Source organism: Stegostoma tigrinum, chromosome 5, assembly GCF_030684315.1.
Source record: "Stegostoma tigrinum isolate sSteTig4 chromosome 5, sSteTig4.hap1, whole genome shotgun sequence".
Lineage (NCBI taxonomy): Eukaryota > Metazoa > Chordata > Chondrichthyes > Orectolobiformes > Stegostomatidae > Stegostoma > Stegostoma tigrinum.
The window spans coordinates 123,505,255-123,526,333 of NC_081358.1; the positions used below are offsets into that span (position 1 = coordinate 123,505,255).

Here is a 21,079-nt window from a genome sequence, read left to right on the forward strand (position 1 = left end):
GTCAAAAATTGTTGGTGTGGTAAGTGGTGAGGTGGATATCCTTAAACTACATAAAGGTATAGATGGGCTGGTCAGAATTCAATCCAGATAAACATGAAGTGATGTTTGTCCTGCCCGAGTACAAAGCATGGGGATACGTGAACTGTAGGAACGTAGGAAGCAGTGAAGATCGGAGAAACATGATATGCAAGCATGCCTGCTGATCTGCTAAGGTAGTGGATTAGGTAAATAAAATGGTTAAGAAGGTAATGGGATACTTGCCTTTATTAGACACTTAAGAGCAGGGAGATTGTGCTGGAACTGCTAAGCCACAGCTGGAGTATTTATGTGCATTTGTTGAAACCGCATTATAGGACCATTGTGCTAGCACTGGAGAGGGTGCAGAGGTGATTTACCAGATATTGTCTGGGCTCGAGAGTTTGTTGTGGAGAGGTTGGAAAAACTGGAATTGTTTTCCTTGGAGCAGAGGAGTCTGAGCGGGACACATGGTTGAGATGTACAAAACTGACAGGCATCAGTAAGGTGGATAGGAAAGAACTTTTCCTTTTGGTGGAGGGATCAATGACTAAGGAGCCATAGATTTAAGGTAAGGGGCAGGAAGTTTAGAGGTGATAAGAGGGGGGGAGAAATGGGTGGTGAGAGTCTGGAACACACTGCCGATGAGACTGGTAGAGGTAGAAATCCCTCGTGACAGTGAAGTATTTAGATGTACACTTGTGATGCCTAGATATACAAGGCTACAGGCCAAATGCTGGAAAATGGGATGAGAATAGTTAGGTGTTTGTTTTTGACAGGTGCAGGCTCGATATGCCACAGGACCTTTTCTGTACTATAGGCCTCCATGAGTATGTTTTGATTATGCTTGTGAAAAAGGAATAATGTTATAATGGTTAAATTTTAACAGTTTCTCTTCAATTCCACAGCTGACTGGAACAGCAAGAACTAAGGAGGGATTTGTTCCTGAATATCCTCTTGATCTGACTGTTAAAATAAATGATGTGAATGATAATACCCCGAAGTTTACTGAAGAGCAGTTCAGTGCAAATGTAGCTGAAGGATCTCCAGTTGGTAAGGATACATTGAGCTTAAGTACTTTCAATTTATAAAATTCTTAATTGCAGTTATCAATAACATAATTGGGGATGCTGAAGACTACCAGTCCTGTGATATTCCTATTTGAGTTCCCTCTAATGCCCAGCTGGAAACTTGACAAGCACACCAGGGAGATTGTTCCAGTCTTTAGCTGTCATGGTCATCGAGCTGTAGAGCATGGAAACACACCCTTCGGTCCAACTTATCCATGCTGACCAGATATCCTAAATTAATTTAGTCTCAGCATTGGGCCCATATTCCTCTTAATCTTTCCTATTCACGTACCCATTCAGATGCCTTTTGTGTTGTAAATATACCAGCTTCCACCACTTCCTCTGTTAGCTCATTCCATACCTGTACCACCCTCTGCATTTAAAAAGTTGCCCCTTAGGCCCTTTTTAAATCTCCCCCTCTCACCTTAAAACTATGACCACTAGTTTTGACCCCCCCCCCCCCCCCCAAACACATTTCGGGAGAAAAGACCTTGGTGGGAGAAATAGCAAACGCGCTTGTGGTAATCTTCCAAAGTTTGCTGAACTCTGGGGAGTTCCAGCAGGTTGGAAAACCGAAAATGTGACGCCACTGTTTAACAAAGGTGGTAGACAAAAGATGGGGAATTATAGGCCGGTTAGCTTGGCTTCTGTAGTGGGGAAAGTGCTTGAATCTATCATCAAGGAAGAAGTAGCAAGACATATCAATAGAAATTGTCCCATTGGGCAGACACCGCATGAATTCACGAAAGGCGGGTCACGCTTTACTAATTTGCTGGAATTCTATGAAGGCATTGATTGCAGTGAACAACGGGGACCCAGTAGATATGATGTATCTGGATTTCCAAAAGGCATTTGATAAAATTCCACACACAAGGCTGCTGTAGAAGATTTAAGGGTCACAGTGTTGAGGAAATGTATTGGCATTGATCGAGGATTGGTTAACTGACAAGAAGCTAAGAGTGGGGATAAATGAGTGCTTTTCTGGTTGGTGAACAACAGCAAGTGATCTGCCTCGGGGATTAGTGTTAAAACTGCAGTTGTTTACAATTTACATAGATGATTTGGAGTTGGGGATCACATAGTGTGTCGAAATTTGCGGATAACACTAAGATGAATGTTAGTAAAGTGTGTGGAGGACTCTGCCAGCTTTCAGAGAGAGTGAGTTTGTGAGTGGGAAAAGGTCTGGTAGATGGAATGCAATGTTGATAAATGTGAAGTCATCCATTTTGGTGGGAGTAACAGTTAAAATGCACTATTATTTGAACGGTAGAAAATTGCAGCATGCTGCTGTGCAGAGGGACCTGTATGTTCTTGTGCATGGTCCACCGAAGGTTGGCTTGTAGGTACGACAGGTAATTAAGAAGGCAAGTAGAATTTTATCTTTGCTAGTTTAAAAGCCCAGGGAGGTTATGTTGCAGCTGTATAGGGTGCTGGTGAGACTATACCTGGAGTACTGTGTGAAGTTATGGTCTCCTTACTTGAGAAAGGATGTACAGGCACTGGAGGGGGTGTAGGGGAGATTCACTAGGTTGATTCCAGAGATGGGAGCTATGGCTTATGAGGAGAGACTGAGCAGACTGGGATTATATTCATTGGAAATTATAAGAATGGTGGGGAAGTGTGGAGAGAGGAGGGTCTTATCAATTCCCTTCATAATTTTATGTTTTTACAAGATATTTCAGCTTATTGTGGGATGTGGGTGTTGCTGGCTGGCCAGCCAGCATTTCTTTGCCCGTCCCTAGTTGCCCTTGAGAATGTGGTGGTGAGTTGCCTTTTTGATAGACACAAGGAGGTCGTTTCCACTGTTGGATGAGACTAGAACAAGGGGGAAACAGGTTAACGACAGAATTGAGGAGGAATGCCATCACCCAAAGGGTTGTGAATCTGTGTGGAATTCCCTGCCAAGTGATGTAGTTGAGGCATCCTCGTTGAATGTTTTTAAAGCTAAGATTTTTTTGAACAGTGAAGGAATTAAGGGTTATGGTGAAATGTGTGGGTAAGTGGAGCTGCGACCATGAAAACATCAGCCATGATCTTATTGAATGGTAGAGCACCCTATACAACTGCACCATAACCTCCCTGCTTTAAACTCAATCCGTCTAGCAAGGGCAAAATTCCATTTGCCGCCTTAATTACCTGTTGTACCTACAAGCCAACCTTCGATGGACCATGCACAAGGACATCCATGTCCCTCTGCACATCAGCATGCTGCAATTTTCTACCATTAAAATAATAGTGCATTTTAACTGTTACTCCCACAATGACTCAGTGGGTCAGTTGGCCTACTCCCGGTCCTGGTTCTTATGTCATTCACCTTATGCATGCTGCTCGTGATTTTATAAACCTCCTAAAAGGGGGATTTTTCCCTTAGCAAAGGAAATCTGCCGTCTTTACCCTTTCTGGCCTAAGTGTGACTCCAGAACCAAGCAAAAACCAAGCTAGCAAATCACTGACCTCAACTTAACTAGCAAGTGAACTGTGTGTCACCTGAGTGGGTGGACAAGGAGCCTGTGTAAAATTAGAGGTGTCAGTTTTAAAATTAAATTGTCTTGATGTAACTTTTCCTGAAAGCTGCTATTAACTATCCTTTGCACTTGCAATTTTAGGTACGTCTTTCTATAAGCTCACTGCTACTGACCTTGATGAGCCCAATACCTTAAATACTATGCTTCGTTACAAGATTCTGTCACAGGAGCCAATCTCAAAGTTTGGACGACTGTTCTCTGTTGATGAGCTCACAGGCGAACTTAAAACCAAGTCTGATAAACTAGACCGCGAAGTAAGCTTGCTTTCAAACTTTGTTTTTTTAAAAGTGAGATTCTCGGCAGGGTTGTGAATGTTCCTGTGTCCCAAGGACTGTAGCTGTTGGAGAAAGTAGCTCCCCACCACCTTCAGGGCGTTTGGAGATGGGTGCTGAATGCTGGTCCTACCCAGTGCACAAATAAAACTAAAGCATTATGTTTTTTGGCTGTAAGAGTGCAAAAGTTGAAGTTTGAAATTCACAGCCCATCAATTAACAGCTGAAAGAGGAAATTGGGCGATACAAGTCTGCTTGCAATGAATGAGACAATGAAAATCCCCAATGATGGAGAGCTTTGGGAGTTATATCCTCTGAAGTGTTTTATTTTCCATCACATGTTTTTCATTGTCCAGATGTATTGACTATCTCATTTCCCTCAAATATGTTTAATTCGGTCGAGTGCATGAGTATCAGTCAGGCTGATCAAATCAGCTTTTCACTTGCAAACAACCCCCCCCACCCACTGCGAAAAGAAACAAAAATCAGAAAAAAAAATCAAAAATTGCTGTAAAGCCTCCACAGATCTGGCAGCATCTGTGGAGAGAAAGCAGAGTTAACGTTTCAGGTCCAGTTCAGAAGATGGGGTTTGGTTCAGCTCAGTTGGCTGGACAGTTGGTTTGGGAAGCAGTATGATGCTAACACTGTGAGTTTAATTCCCATCAATCATCATCGGTTATCTCCCTCTCTAATGAGAGATCAGTTCTCTAGTCTGGTAAGAGTGTGCTGACACAGTGACTTCTGAAGAAGGCTCACTGGATCTGGGGGGAAAAAAATTAACTCTGCTTTCTCTCCCACAGGTGCTGCCAGACCTGCTGAGTTTTCCCAGCAGTTTGATTTTTGTCAGCTGGCAAGCAGTAACTTGGCTGGAGAATTTAGAGCATTGGGATAAGTTCAGAATAAGGGGCTGGTTAACTAGGGCAGAATTTAAAACAAAAAGTTCATCCACTGTGAAAAATCTGAATTCTTTACCTCTGAGCCTGTGTGTGTCTGCCATAATTTTTTGAACAGCAGAGCTGCCTTAGAAGAGCCCATTGATTATGTTTCTGTGGAACAGGACAGTTTTGAGTTTAAAAATTTATAAATTATTGTTATGTGGCATTGTTTCATGTTCAAATATTTCCAGGAACAGGACACTTACACACTCACAGTCGAGGTGAGAGACATGGGGGGGAAACCTTACGGATTATTTTCTACTGGAACTGTTATTGTGCACGTTACCGATGTGAATGACCATGCTCCAACATTTAAGATCAACAAAGTAAGTTGTGGAAAATTTATTCAGTATAAATAAATGAATAAAATATGATGTTGTTATTCTTCTGGCCTGACTTGGGTATCAGTGGAGGCTTGTTGCCTCGAGAGATCACAGTCAGCTCACTGCTGTTTGATTGTCCATTATAGAGCAGTTCAGTTGGTTCAAGTCTTTTATTTTTCCTCTCCATGGTTTTCTGTCCTTCAAGTAATTATCCAATTCCTTGTTGAAAGTTGTTATTAAATTGCTGTTCTCCACCATTTTTATTCCCTTGACTGTGTATTCCAGCTGTTGGTATAAAATACTCCGTGTCATTCCTCTTGGCTTCTCACCATCTGTGACCTCTGGTTACTGACCAGAAGGAGGCCATTTGGCCTGCCATATCTGTACTGGCTCTATGACTGAACATTGTCTTGGGGTCATTCACCTGCTGTTCTGCCTCAGTCTCAATCTTCTCTGTTCTAAGGAGGCCAGTCCTCGAAATGGCTTCCAGTTTTTACTGCCAGAAGATGTTTGGTTTTGCATTTTATCGTGAACTACCTCGTCATTTACCATTTTGTTGCAATCTGCACCTTTGGTTTTTAAAATTCAAACTTCTTATTGCCGGTGTAAAATTATGGAAAGTGTGTCAATTGTCAGCAAAACATTGACATTGGACTAAAAAGTGCTTGATATTTTTGAAGTTTCATTACTTATTGAAAGCATTAAAGCTGTTTGTGGTTCCATCCATGTCTTCACAGAATTACTATGATAGAAGGAGGCCATTCAGCCCACTGTGGTTCTGTTCCCTCCTGCCAATCTCCTGTCTTTTCCTAATATCACTGCTTACCATTTCAATCGAAATAACCATCTCATACTCTTGAATGCCTCAATCGAATGTGCCCCTTCCGCATTTCCAAGCAGTGCATTCCAGACCCTAACTACTGGCTGAGTAAAAAGTATTACTTGAAAGAATTTTGCACTTGTATGTTTTGGGTTTTGAAACCCTGTTGTGATTTTGAGTTGTGACTATTTGATTTCAGAATTCAGATTTCCAGTGTTCTTCTCCCTCCCCTCAAACATGTATTAACCCCGTGTCATTGATGAAGATTTTTACCGTTTCTCAGAATTGTTACGCTCATTGTATTGACTGAAAAGAAATTGATTTTTTTTTAAGATTAAAGTTTTTTTTTTGTCTTGCTTCAGTATACCATTTATGCTAACGAGAGTGTAAGTGATGTGATGATCCTCCGAATGCCAGTTGTTGATCAGGACTTGGAGAACACAGAAGCAAGCAGAGCAGTGTTCACTATCATTAATGGGGACAGCAATGGAAATTTCAAAGTTCTAAGTGATCCCAAGACCAATAGTGGTCTCTTGTACATTGTAAAGGTAAGCAAGTGTTTGAGATTGTGTAGCAAATTGTATTGTCGGGCTGTCCATGAAACGTTCAACTTGGAAATCTTCAAATGCCATTGCCATGAAAACAAGGCTGAATTTTTGGTCTTTGACTAATTTTAGAGGTTGTTAAACAATATGCTATATGAACAGATTTAGAACAGAGTTGAGGAGAAACTTCTTCACCCAGAGAGTGGTGGATATGTGGAATGCTCTGCCCCAGAAGGCTGTGGAGGCCAAGTCTCTGGATAGTTTCAAGAAAGAGATAGATAGAGCTCTTAAAGATAGTGGAATCAAGGGTTATGGGGATAAGGCAGGAACAGGATACTAATTGTGGGTGATCAGCCAGTATCCTAATGAATGGTGGTGCTGGCTGGAAGGGCCATATGGCCTACTCCTGCACCTATTGTCTATTGTCAGGTTAAGGTTATTTAGCTTATTGAGTCTGATCACAACTGATGTGTTTCTGAATCCCATTCTCCTGCCTTCTCCCTGTAACCGTTGACCCCCTTACTAATCAAGAGCCTATCTATCTCTGTCCTAAATGCAGTCAATGACATGGCCTCTACAGCCTTCTGCAGCAATGAGGTCCATAGATTCACCACCCTCTGGCTGAAGAAATTCCTCATCATCTCAGTTCTAAAGGATCACCCCCTCACTGTGAGGCTGTGTTCTTGTGTCCTGGTCTCTCCCACTAGTGAAAACATCCTTTTCACACCCACTCTATCCGGACCTTTTCGGTATTCTGCAAGTTTCACTGAGATCCCCCTCATCCTTCTGAACTCCACTGAGTACAGACCCAGAGTCCTCAATTGTTCCTCATATGCCAAACCCTTCATTCCTGGGAGTATTCTTGTAAACCCACTCTGGAATCCCTCAAAGGAAAGAAGAGGCTGAAGAACCTTGGCGAACCTTTCAACATTTGTGGAGAGAGATGCAAGTAATGCTTTGAGACTGGCGTGATCCTTTGATTATGGGGCTCAAAACTCTAAAAGCAGCCGAAGCCAGTTTACTTTCCATCACATTGTTGATTTATTTTTATTGGAAATACCAGTGTCTATCTCTTGCTTAACACACTAGTTGGAATTCTTTCAATAACATTTGAGGCCGTTTATTTTTTTTTTAAAACACTAATTCCTATGATCTATCAAATGTTCTTAGAATGATTTCATATCAATTTCACATAGCTGTTTTGGTGAGAATGAAAGTGGTGGATAGAAGAAACCACATTTTTACCTTGCTGTGGTATAAAATTAGAAAGCTCTGGGGAATCTTGACAGATCTATCAGCATTTGTGGAGAGAGGCAAATGGGACTAGATCAAATTGGGATGTCTGGTTGGTGTGGATGAGTTGGACCAAATGGTCTGTTTCTATAACTGTATGAATCTATGACTATGAGAACTGAAGTGGACTGGAAAAATAATGTATTTTATGCTGTTGAGAGGGGTGGGGGCGGGAAAAGAGGAAAGGCAAGCAGGTGGAAAATTGCCAGAAATCTGTAGAGAGAAGAAAAACAATTGAGTCCAGTGACCCTCTTTCAGAGTACTGATGAAGGGTCACTGGACTTGACTTTGTTCCCCCACCAACCTTACAGGTGCTGCCACCTGAGCTTCTCCAGAAACTTCTGATTTTGTTTCACACTTCCAGTAACCACAGTTCTCAGTTTCATCTTAATAGGCCTCCAAGACAAGTTTGCAATCAAATCGATCGACCAAAGTTGGTCTGAAGTTATTGAACTCAATGTTGAGACTCAAAGATTGTAAAGAATTATGGGAGGAAATGAGGTGATGTTCCCCCAGCTTGCTTTGGGTTTTATGGAACACTGCAGCAGCTTTAGGACAGAAATTAATTTACCTATTTTTTTTTACATAACGCATGTAATTCCAAAGTGCTTGCATCCAGTACTACCAATCAATAACAGTGAATTTGTGTGTATGTAATGATCCATTTTAACATCTTGCAAGATTAATTGTTTGGAAGTGATTTCAAGTGTTTTAATATAATCTTTCCTATCTGTTCCTTAGCCCTTGGATCATGAGAAAACACAGTTAATCCCATTGGAAATTGTAGTGGAAAATGAGGTCCCACTGATTGGAAGTTCTGCCTCTAGACAAACTGCTTCAGTAGTAGTCAATGTTGTGAATGTAGACGAAGGTCCAGAATTTGAGCCTGCTGTCAAACAAATCTGGACAAAGGAGAATGTGGAAATTGGGAAAGTTTTGGGCTCATATGTAGCAAAGGATCCTGAGAATCAAAGCAGCGATGGCATCAGGTAAGATTGCTTATTATCGACTTGAAGGTAAAGTAAGAAGACTAGGCCCTTATCTAAGGAAGGCTGTAGTGGCATGCATTGAAAAACTTAAGTTTTGTGCTGACTAAATAAAGACATGAAGCAGACGAAGAAATAGAAGGACATCTGGATGGCATTCGATATTATGGGAAGGGAGCTCGAGTAGCAGATGTGCTGAGTGGCCTGTTTCTGTTAAGGCTTTGAAAGTCAATAAATCAGGCTAGCAAGCAGAATGTCTCAACATGCTTCTCTTCTTTCATTGTGTGCAGGTAAATTGTACAAACTGAACTAGATGTTGCTATGTAATTAAACAGATTAAAGAGGTATCAACTCCTTTGTCTATCCAATTGCTCTGGGCTCTATCCTATTATTTACTCCCTATCCCATCCCTCTCCCTATTTTCTACCGATAAACCCATGTTTTCCCAGCTGCCATCACTCCCGAGGAAGGGTCACCGGACCCAAAACGTTAACTCTGATATTTTTTTCACAGATGCTGCCAAACCTGATGATCTTTTCTAGCAACTTCTATTTTTGAAAAGAGGTAGCACAGTGGCCCAGTGGTTAGCACTGCCTCAGCGCCAGGCACCTAGATTCAATTCTACCCTCTGTGCACACTCAACAAAGACATTTGCCATTCTCCCCGTGCCTGCGTGGGTTTCCTCCCATAGTCGAAAGATGTGCATGTTACGTGGATTGGCCGTATTTAAATTAGCGAGTGTCGAGGAATATGGAAGCTGTCTATGGCCAATCCACCCAATGTACTGGTACGGGGAAAGGGTAGGGGTATGTATCTGGCTGGGATGCACTTTAGAGGGTCAGGCTGGATTCAATGGGCCGAATGATCTGCTTCCACAATGCAGGGATTCTATAATTCTATAATTGCATAGTTGCTGTCTTGCAGAGACATCAAAATTATGCAAGTAAAAAGAAAACCTGATGAGAAGATGACACAAGAATCTGAAACCTAGTGTCAATAATCCCAAGAGCCTTACTAATAACTCAAATGAGGAATTTTGAGAAAGTATATTATGAGGATTTACAACATTTTATTTGAATAGCTACTGTTCAGAATTATTCAGGAATGAATTGTCACATCTTCTGCTTGTTACATCACTCAACAACACAACTTTTATGTAGCATTTCATTTGCAATGTAATTAAATATCTTCAAGATGTTTCACAGGGAGGGTCTATTAAAGAGAGTATGATCCCGAAACGCACTAGCTCGGCTAACTAACGGCTTGACCAAAGAAGTTTATTCATTCATGGGATATGGGTGTCATTGGCTAGGCCAGCATGTCTTGCCCGATCCCTAATTATCCCTTGAGAAGGTGGAGGTGAGCTGCTGCAGCCTGTGTCATGCAGAGACCCCTCAGTAGTTTTAGGGAGTTCCAGAATTTTGACATAGTAATTTGACCAATATTATTTTAAACCAGGGTGGTGTGTAGCTTGAAGGGGGACTTGAAAACTGTTGTTTCTTTTCTGTTTCTGCTTCCCTTCTCCTTCTCCTTCTAGATAGTAGAGGTCACTGGTTTGGCAGATGCTGTTGGAGGAGCCGTAGTGAATTACTGCAATACATCTTGCAGCTGGTACACACTGCCACTACTGAGTATTGGTGATAGAGGGAGCAAAAGTGTTCATGGAATCATTGAATCCTTACAGTGTGAAACCAGGGCATTTAGCTTGTTGAATCCACACCAACCCTCTAAGCATCCTACCCAGACTACCACCCCCCACCCTGTACCGAGGAAGGGTCACCGGACCTGACACGTGAGCATCTGTGAAGAAAAATCAGTTGCCAGACCTGCTGAACTTTTCCAGCAACTTCTGTTTTTGTCCCTACCCGTTCCCTGTTATCCTACATTTTCCGTGGCTAATGCACCTAACTTGTACATCCTGTATGTAACGGGCAATTTAGCATGCCAAACAACCTGACCTCCACATCTTCGGACTGTGGGAGGAAACCAGAGCACCTGGGGGGTATGTGCAAACTCCACACAGACAGTCGCCTGAGAGCGGAGTTGAACCCAGGTCTCTGGCAGCAGTGAGATTCTAGGCAGCTGAAGATTCATAGATATGACTTCATAACCCTAACTCTAAATGTTCACTCAAATAGAACAGGAAGCCTCTCAATGAATGATTACTCGGTCACTAGTTTATAAGCGCAACTTTTTAAGATGTTGAATTTCTTGTCTATCCAGGTACAGGAAACTAAACGATCCTGCAGGTTGGGTTTCTATTGATTCGCAAACTGGTGAGATCAAAACTACCACTGTGTTGGACAGAGAGTCTAAATTTGTAAAACATAATAAGTACAATGTTACGGTGCTGGCCATAGAAAACAGTAAGTACAAACCTGATGTGTCTTTTTATATTGTAATAATTGGGGGTAAAATGCACTGACTGGAATTGTTTGCCATTTGTTTATTAAGAAAATGCAAACAGATGTTGATTCGTATTTAGAGATAGTAGGAACTGCAGGTGCTGGAGAATGAGATAACAAGTAATGGAGCTGGATGAACGCAGCAGGCCAAGCTACATCATTGGAGCAGGAAGGCTGATGTTTCGGGCCCAGACCCTTCTTCAGAAATGCCGATTGATCCATTTCTGATGAAGGGCCTAGGCCCGAAATGTCAGCCTTCCTGCTCCTATAATGCTGCTTGGCCTGCTGCGTTCATCCAACTCTACACCTTGATTTGTATATGTGTGCTCAGCATTTGGATATGCATAGCTTTGAACTGTGTCAGCTACCCACTGAGTTTCTTGCACTTTGTGACTGAAGATATTGAGGGTGTGGAAGAATTAATTAGTGTAGTGACAACTGTGTGGAGCTGGAGGAGCACAGTGGGCCAGGCAGCATCGCCTGAACTGATAAGGTTATGGATAGTCTGGGAGATGATGTTTTGGTGGTCAGGGGTAGGGCCATGATCAGGGTGGGGGGGGGGGTGGGAGCGGTTGCAGGAGATGTCAGAGAGTTGGTGCCTGGCCTCGGTGATGTAATTAGTGTAGTTTCTGCTCTCCAACTCTCTTTTCTCATTACCACCACCACCCCCACCATTAGAGTGTGTGTGTGTGTGTGTCTGCTCGCCCTGATATTTGGATGCGTGCAAGGGATGTAATTCCTACTGAACATCAATGATAAAAAGTAGCCAGAAGCTTTGAAGAGCCATTGAACAAAAGGAAGTCATTTGGCCTGTTGTGTGTGCGCACCTTCGCTGTAGAGCAGTCTGGTCAATTCATTCTTCCCTGTGCGGCCTCAAATATATCTCCATCAGGGATTGCCTGTGCAATTTCTACTTTTGAACGATGGATTTCCTTTTATGCCACCTTCATAGTCTCAGACCATTATTGCCTACAGTGCAAAAGAGGCTGTTTTTTAACAACTCTTCACCCCCCACCTCCACAACCCAACCTCTGTTAAAAGTATACAAAGACTCTATTCCAGGATCGTTTTCAAGGAGAGTTCTAATGACTCCAGCCTTCTGAGAAAATCTTTTTGCCACATTTGTTCAACCCCTTCTACCTCCATCCTATCACCTTAGCGAGGGTACTTGGAAAGGGCAAATAGATGCAATATTCTGACAACAAGCATAAATTAGTAAAAGATTATTTTCAAAATTACTGGCATACTCTTCTACGTGCGCATGACCGTCACACTAAACGTACTTTCCACAGACTGAGGAGGCAATAGCTAATGCATTTCCAATGCACATAACTGGAACTCTTAAACCCAGTTCACTGCATCTCTGATCTCAGTCTCTGAATTTAAAGGAGAAATTGAGTGTTCATGAAAATGGCAGCTAACACATTATCTTATAAATCCTGATCACATGCAGCCATAAGCTAGAGATTCCATATTCACATTTGCATGGGGTTTGTGGAATGGGTGATTTCACATTTTCTTGATTCCTAGTTAGCTGAGTATTATTTCATTATTTACTTATTTATTGATGAGGTTTCAAAGTGTGTTCCCTTCTTTGTAGCTTTCTGTTCTCCTTTTCTTTGAAGCCTTATTCCCCCTTCACCCCCATTCCAGCTTCCTTTTTCAAGCCCTTTCACTCTGCCCTTACAGCCTGCCCTCTAGCACCATGTCCTGAGACTCCCCACCCTCCCTCACTGACTCCCCCTATGTTTTTTTTTAAAAAATGACAGACTGTGTTCCTAGGTCTCAGCATTTCCTCAGTGGCTTGTTAATTTTTTTTGCCCTTTTTTTGTTTACCCATGCTTGCTGAAACTGCTTCGCTCCCATCTTTCTGATCGGTAGACAAAGTGGGCACATTAACACCGAGCTCGGGAGAAAGCCAGCCTGTGCTTGTGGCAGTTCTTGTTACAGATTCTGTCCATTGTACCTCTGAAGTGGGCTGGGCTAGAAGATAGCTTCTCTCCAATTTGTCAGCCTGTGATTTGAAATTTCCTGAATGTTTTGATTTTAGTGCTTTTGTCTGTCGCTCCTGTGTATTTTGAACTGATTGAAGGGAGAAATTTTGCAAAGAATGATTCTGGAAATTGCAGTATGATTGTCAAGGCACCTTTTCTTATTGCAGAAATTGTGAGTCTCCTTAACTTACTAGAACCCCTTTTCCTTTTTAAGCACTTATCATAAATATTTTAAAAATTTGTTTCTTCATCAAAACTAACTCTGAACTTTCAGAGTAACTGCGATTTGGAATCTTGGCGCATTCTGTAACTGCTGGTGCAGAAGTGAGCGTACTTGGAGTTGTATGTCTTTAAACCTGCGATCGACTGGAATGAATTGTGCAGTCGCAGAAATGAGTACTGTTACCCTCTGTTCATCAACTCTGAAATGACTGCACTTCATAAAGTGTCAAATGAACAACTTTGTTAGAGAAGGCCTCTTCTCCTCTATCGATCTTCGATCCGCCTCCCCCCCCTCTCCCAATTTGTTTCAGAACCTTCTCCCCATCCCTGTTTTCTGATGAAGGGCCTAGGCCTGAAACATCAGCGTTTTGTGCTCTTCTGACGCTGCTTGGCCTGCTGTGTTCATCCAGCTCCACACTTTGTTATCTCCGGATTCTCCAGCTTCTGCAGTTCCCATTATCCTTGTTAGAGAAGGTGCAGGAAATAATTTGTGGCTAATCTTGGGACTGTACACTTAACGACATGATTCTCAACATTGCCAGAAAACCTCCCTTTTCTTTCCTAAAAGAACCTATCCAATCCTGGTGGTCCGTTCACCATCCCTTTAATCATCTTGGGTGCCAAGAATATGCACCTTTTAACTCTGTTGGTCCCGTATTATATGTAGGAAAATACTCAGTGTATGATTTACATTTCTGTTGCTTGCATGTCATTACACTCAGTTCACTCTAATCTATTGTGAGTCACTTCTGAGAGTAGGGTTGGTCCAGTCCAACTCTTGTGCCAGTTCTGCCATGAATTAGGTTGTGACTGATCAGTTACCTGGATAAATGTGCGCCTTGATTGCATTGCTTCAAGTAAGTGTCCTGGAAATAGCAACAATGTACACAGCCAACGAATGAGTGAATCTCTGGATTTCAGGTCTCCTTTTGATGGAGACTATCCGAGGGGACCTGTCTTCAGACAGTCTTTCCTTGGGTTACGCCCCTCATACACTTGCAATTATTAAGGAAATCTGTTTTTGCCTTTGGCTCACGTCTGATCTTTTTTCTTCATTCCCTCTTTCTACCAGGATCTCCTTCAAGGACAGGAACTGGGACAGTGGTGATAAACCTGGATGATGTGAATGACCACATTCCACTGATCCAAACCAATCAGCTGTATATTTGTGAGAACAGCCAGCGTGATTTTGTCAATGTGTCGGCTGAGGATTCTGATGTGGCACCTAACTCTGCTCCATTTATATTTACACTACCAGCTGAGCCACCAGAAATTAAGAAGAAATGGATGATCACCAGTCAAATGGGTATGCAGCCATGTTTTTAAAAGCTGCAATCAATGCTTTAACTAGTGTTCCTTTTTCTGTTGTATCTATGCCTGTAGACTCTCTTCCATAGTGTAAGTAAGCAGTAATCTTCATTGAATGCTGCTTTCCAAAATCTCTTTCAAATAAAAATCTGACAAGTTTGTTTCACTGAGTCAATGCACTGATTACCAGTTACATTCTGGTTATTGATGCTAGTGTACACTATGAAAGGGATATTTGTGTTGTAGGGATACCCTGTTTTAGAGCAATTTTCTCTCCTTTGCCAATCTGACCCCCTTTGAAAAGAGTGGTACTGTGCGGCTCAGTGGTTAGCACAGCTGACTCACGGCTGAGCTCTTCGGTGTGGACTGGATGGGCCAAATGGTCTGCTTCGAAACTGCAGGGATTCCGTTCTGTGAAAGCTTGATACATTTGGATACAATTTAACCTTAGTTTGTAAGATAGGAGGTAAATGTACCATGTAAAGTATCACAGTTGGACACAAGTAGTATTAAGCCTGAATCGTGCAGTTCGTAAGATTTAAGGATTAGATTTTTGCATCGTAAAAACCTGCGTTATTTTAGTGTGTTTCTGATTTTAATTCCTAGCTATATCCAAAGTTGAAGTAGAATTTGAAATGATTCTTTGAAAGTTTTTAGTTTGTGTTGGTGCCTGTTACATATTCTGAATTTGATTTCTGGTGTTCCAGGATCCTATGCCCATATAAAACCAGTAAATAAACTTGCTCCTGGTTATTATGAAGTTCCTGTCATGGTTGTGGACCAGCAACATCAGGGAAAAGAACAAACCCTGAAGATTACAATCTGCGAATGCCCTAACAATGTAAATTGTGCAGGTAGACTTGCATCTGGAAGTGCAGTGCTTGGAGGCATGGGAATTCTCGTGATGTTGTTGGCTGCATTACTGCTGCTTTGTAAGTACTTGAAAGAGTTACAGAGAAAGCTGGTAGTGTAGTGGATGAATAATCCAGCAACCCAGACTTATCCTTTTGTAGACCACAACAGCTGGTGCAATTTGGTTAATGTTTGAAATATAAAATGGTCTCCTTTTTGAAATGAAAGGGACATACGAATTTGGAGAAAGAGTCGGCCTTCTGGCCTCTCAATCTTGCTCTAACATTCAATACAGTCAGAAGTCAGGTTATAGTTCAACAGTTTTATTTGAAAACACAGGTTTTTGGCACACTACTCCTTCATCTGGTCTCACTTCACCTAATGAAGGAGCAGTGCTAACCACTGAGCTACCGTGCCTCACAGCACCAGGGGCCTGGGCTCGATTCCAACCTTGGGCGACTGTGTCTGTGTGGAGTTTGCACATTCGCCCCGTGTCTGTGTGGGAGGTGCTCGGTTTCCTCCCACAGTCCAAAGATGTGCGGGCTAGGTGGATCGGCCATGCTAAATTGCCTGTAGTGTTCAGAGGTGTGTGGGCTATAGGGGGATGGGTCTGGGTGGGATGCTTCAAGGGGCGGCGTGGACTTGTTGAGCCGAAGGACCTGCTTCCACGCTGTAGGGAATCTAATCTACTTCAAATAAACCTGTTGGACTATAACCTAGTGTCATTTTCTGACCTTAAAAAATCAGGGATCATCTGTTTCAAACAGACTGGATGAAATTTTTTGAGCCTGGCGTCATCGGACCTCCCTTTCTGAAAAGATGGTGGAAGCAAAGTTGTCCAATATTTTAAAGGCAGGTGTAGACAGTTTGTTTTTAATATTAAGCAAAGGATAGAAGGTTATCAGGGATGTGATGGCCACTGGTATTGTTCATACAACACTAATTCAGAGACCCTGATAATGTTCTGAAGACCTGGGTTCAAACCCTGCCAGGAATTTGAACTCCATAAAAATCTGGAATGCGGAGTCTAATGGTGACCACAAACCCAATGTCGATTGTCAGAAGTAAAATAAACACTTCGTTCACTATTGCCCTTTTCTTTTTGAGGAATGAAATCTGCCACCCTTAGCTGGCCTAGCCTGCATGGAATTCCAGACCCACAGCAATGTGGTTGAGATCTTAACTAACCACAGGGATGGGCAAAACTGCTGGTTTAAAATGCATGTATCCTGTGAGTGAATAGAAAAACGTACCCATTCTGTGTTTTGAGGTCTCCCTGATGTTTGGTACAATTTATCTTTTCAGTGCTTCTCAATTTGCCATAATCTTCAAATTTTGATATTGTCCAGTCCAAATCCCATGTTTAAATTATGTACAACATTCTGGTATCAGCAATGGAGGAGTCTGGTACAATCACAGCATTTAAAAGGGATCTGGATGGGTATGTAAATAGGAATGGTTTAGAGGGATATTCGCAAATGCTGGCAAATGAGATTAATTAATATAGGATATGCGCTCAGCTTGCGCGAATGGGTCGAAGCATCTGTTTCCATGCTGTACACCTCTCTGACTCTCTGTGGGTAACCCTGCGCCATCTGACCCTAGTGGCCCAAGAAAAACAAATGGCTGTGAATGTTGTGGCAAGTAACACCACCCGAGGCCCTGAAAGCCTGTCCACCATCTACAAGGCACAAGTCAGGAGTGTGATGGAATACTCCCCACTTGCCTGGATGGGTGCAGCCCCAACAACACTCAAGAAGCTTGACACCGTCCAGGACAAAGCAGCCACTTGATTGGTGCTGCATCCACGAACACCCACTCCCTCCAAAACCAATGCTCAGTAGCACCAGTGTGTACTACCTACAAGATGTACAGAAAATCACCTGAGATCCTTAGATAGCACCTTCACAATCCGTGGCCACTTCCATCTAGAAGGACAGCAGCAGCAGATACATGGGAATGCCATCTCCTGCAAGTTCCCCTCCAAGCCACTCAACATCCTGACTTGGAAACGTATCACTGTTCCTAGCTCAAAATCCTGGAATTCTCTCCTTTTAAGGGCATTGTAGCACATGGACTGCAGTGATTTAAGAAGGTAGTTCACCACCACCTTCTCAAGGGGCAACTAAGGATGGACAATAAATGCTGGCCAGCAGTCCTGAAAACCTACATCCCAGGGTATAATAGTTTTGAAAAAAGTTGTTGGGAATGTGAGTTATTACACAAGAATTAAAATACTGTGGATTCTAGACATCTGAAATAAAGTGCTGGAAGTACTCAGCAGGTCAGGCATAATCTGTGGCGAGAAAAGCAGGATTAGTGTAGCAAACCTAGAAATTGCTGGAGAAACTCAGCAGGTCTGGCAGCATCGGTGGAGAGAAGTCAGAATTAACATTGAGTCCTGTGACCTTTTTCAGAAGGGTCACTGGACTAAATATATTAACTTTTTTTTACTGTTTCCTCAGATGTTGCCAGACCTGTCGAATTTCTCCTAGAAATTGGTATTTGTTTCAGATTTTTAACAGAGTTCAGGTTTTGATTCCAGGATAAAGCTCTCCTTCAGAATGGAAGTCATGCTGGACTGAAAGTTAACTCCTGTTTCCCTTTTTCTACAAATGCTCAGGCCTGTTGAGTTTTTTCAGCACTGTTTGTTTCAGATCCACAGTCTTCATAGTATTTTGCTTTTAACTGAGTTAGTGTTTCATGTTTTGTGACCTTATGTTAGGATTTTATTAAAACAAGTACATAGTTAAGACAAGTTTGAATTAAGCCAGTTTGAATTAGAAAGCTGTAATAAAATATTTGACTTTCTAATTATCTGCTGTATTATTTGGTTTGAATTTAAAAATGCACTATACATTCTGTCCTATTTCTGACAGGCTTGCTCCTGGCAGCAGTTGCTTTGTATTGCGGAGGTGGTAAAGTGCCACAACCTTCGATGCCTCCACGTCAATATCAACAAAGTCTCATTGTCTCTAATGATGAGGGTGGAGGTCAACAAGATAAGGTGGGTTTTCTCAGACCCTGGGCATCTACCTCTTGCACCTCTCACCACCCTATTGCTGTTTTAGTAAGACAGAGTCTCATTCAGAAAATTTTAAAGCCAGAGACTTGAGCAACACATCCATGCTGGAAGGTGTAATAACCAAAAAAAAAGCTGCAGATTGAAATCGGGGAAATTGTTAGTTAGTTGGGTGGGGGCGGGGGGGGGGGGGGGAATCAAGCTTTGGAAATGAAACCACTGAAGTTGGAGCTTTAAAACTGCAGTTTGGGACGATGATTTGAGTTGAAGAGATGAGAATGTACCTGGCCTCTTTCTGCACTGTAGGGATTCTATGGGTCTGAACACACTGTCACCTTTTTGAGGTAATCCAAAGCTCCTGTGCCTGAGTTTTAACCTTTAACATGAACCTCCCTGTGTCATCCTTTGTTTACTCACCTAATCTGGCTTTTGTGTACACCACCATAGTTGTAGTCTGATCCTTGTTTTCAAATTCCTTTCTGTGTCTAATATCTTACAATGTTAAGCATTAAGATGTTGGTGCCTTCTGAGGCCTGCTTCCCCCTCTCCTCCATCCCCTTGCCACCCTGTCTAAAGTGAACCTTAAAGATTTGACAGAGAGAGGATTTTGTCATCTTCTCTAAGACGTCTGTCTGGCTTGGTCTGATTATTATTAATAATCTTCCTGTGGTATGATATAAAATGTTTACTTAGTAGTAGTTTATTGCTATTTCTTAATGAAAGCTCTCTTAGATTCGATGTCTCAATTCCTTGATTGCTGTACTCCCATTTTCCAGAACCTTGATGCATTGGACATCAATCTGCCACAGAAAGGTCATGCATCTGAAAGTGACCAGTTTTTTGGCAACCAAGAAACAAGTTTTGACCAGGGCCAACTCCCTTCTGCCCACGTGGATGGAGCACAAGACTTGCATTTTGGAATGAAGACATTAGATGAAATGGTGACTATAAGTGGTGGAGGTATTTATGATGACTTGTCAAGAAGACATCACACACAGCCTCTCCAGACCGACATCATGCATCAAGAGTTGACCAACGTAGACACTTACTTAGTGAATCGGAGAAACAGCCACCATCTGATGGATCTCCTTCGTTCACGCGTTGACCAGGTAAGTGGTACAATTTCTCACCAGCTTGACCTGCAAAGCCTTGTACCCCGTAACTTTCACAGGAATAAGTCCTTCCAGCTGTAGCTGTATCCTTTTTGTTTGACACACAGAAGAGGGTAAAGCAGTAGCAGGGACAGAGAGTAATTGCAACATTTGTGAATGACACTAAAATAGGTGGGAAAGTAGGCAGTAATGAGATAGAGATGTATAATTGGAGAGGCTAGGGCAATGGGCTAGAACCTGGTTGACAGAGTTCAATGTAAACAAGAGCAAAGTTGTCCATTTTGGCTAGAAAAATAAAAGGACAAATTATTTAACTGGGAAGTAGGTACAAAAATGGATTAGTGCAGAGGGATCTGGGTGTCCTTGTGCATGAATCACAGAAAATGGCTATGTGCAGCATGTATTAAAGGCAAATTAAGTCCTGACATCTATTGCAAAGGGGCTGGATTATAATAGGAAAGAAGTGTTGTTACATTTTTAGGAGGCTTGGTGAGAGCGCACTTGGAGAATTGTGCCTAGTTTTGGGCTCCTTACTTACGGAAGGATGGGGGTGGCACAGGAGGTAGTTCAGTGGAGGTTCACCATATTGATTCCAGGGATGAAGGGGCTGTTGTACGAGAAGTGTTTGAAAAGCTTGGACTTGTACTCACTGGCGTTCGGAAGCGTGTGGGCGGGATGGGATTGAGATATTCAGATGCTAAAGGGGGATTGATAAGTTGGATGTTGAGCAGGTGTTCCCCCTTGTGGGGTAGATGACTTCAAGACTTCATAGATATAGAGCAACAGGAGGTAGGCTCAAAACTGAGATGAGGTCAAACTGAGGGTTGTGAATCTGTGGAGATAATCGAGATGGGGGGGGGGGGTAGGCGGGGAGACCTTTCTGATGAAAGGAGTATGGGGAGCAGTCAGGAGAGTGGAATTGAGATCAGGATAAGATCAGCTCTGATCATGTTAAATGGTGGAGAGGACTCAGGGCTGAATTGCCTGTTACTGTATTCCTAAAAGTCATCGAGAACCCTAGACAGAATAGACTAGACAATGTAACTACAGGAGAGACGTTTCCGTTAGCGAGAGAGTCCAGGAGCATGGGTCACCAGTCTAAGGATGTGAGGTAGACTGTTTAGGACTGAGATGAGGAACTATCTCTTCACCCAGAGAATGGGGGGAGCCTGTGGAATTCTCTGCCACAAGAAGTGGTTGAAGCCAAAGCATTGAATGTTTTCAAGAAGGAGTTTTAGTTCTTGAGATTGAAGGTTATAGGGAGAAAGGGGGAACTGGGTACTGAGTTAGAGGATCAGCCATGATCATATTGAATGGGGGCTCCGATTTGGCAGGCCAAATGGCCTACTACTTTTCCTATTTTCTATGCTCCCAATTTAT

At 42.4% G+C, this 21,079-nt stretch overlaps 1 protein-coding gene across 1 annotated transcript in view; it reads left to right on the forward strand.

The window, feature by feature from the left end:
• The window catches only part of LOC125452120 (desmocollin-3-like), a 41,283-nt gene that overhangs the window by 16,322 nt on the left and 3,882 nt on the right, over positions 1-21,079 (forward strand). The window contains exons 6-15 of the mRNA XM_048530139.2: positions 924-1,068; positions 3,692-3,864; positions 5,009-5,143; positions 6,323-6,508; positions 8,540-8,787; positions 11,008-11,150; positions 14,478-14,711; positions 15,421-15,645; positions 18,445-18,572; positions 19,364-19,696. Coding sequence (XP_048386096.1) covers positions 924-1,068; positions 3,692-3,864; positions 5,009-5,143; positions 6,323-6,508; positions 8,540-8,787; positions 11,008-11,150; positions 14,478-14,711; positions 15,421-15,645; positions 18,445-18,572; positions 19,364-19,696 — 1,950 coding nt within the window. The remainder of the gene's footprint in view (positions 1-923; positions 1,069-3,691; positions 3,865-5,008; positions 5,144-6,322; positions 6,509-8,539; positions 8,788-11,007; positions 11,151-14,477; positions 14,712-15,420; positions 15,646-18,444; positions 18,573-19,363; positions 19,697-21,079) is intronic.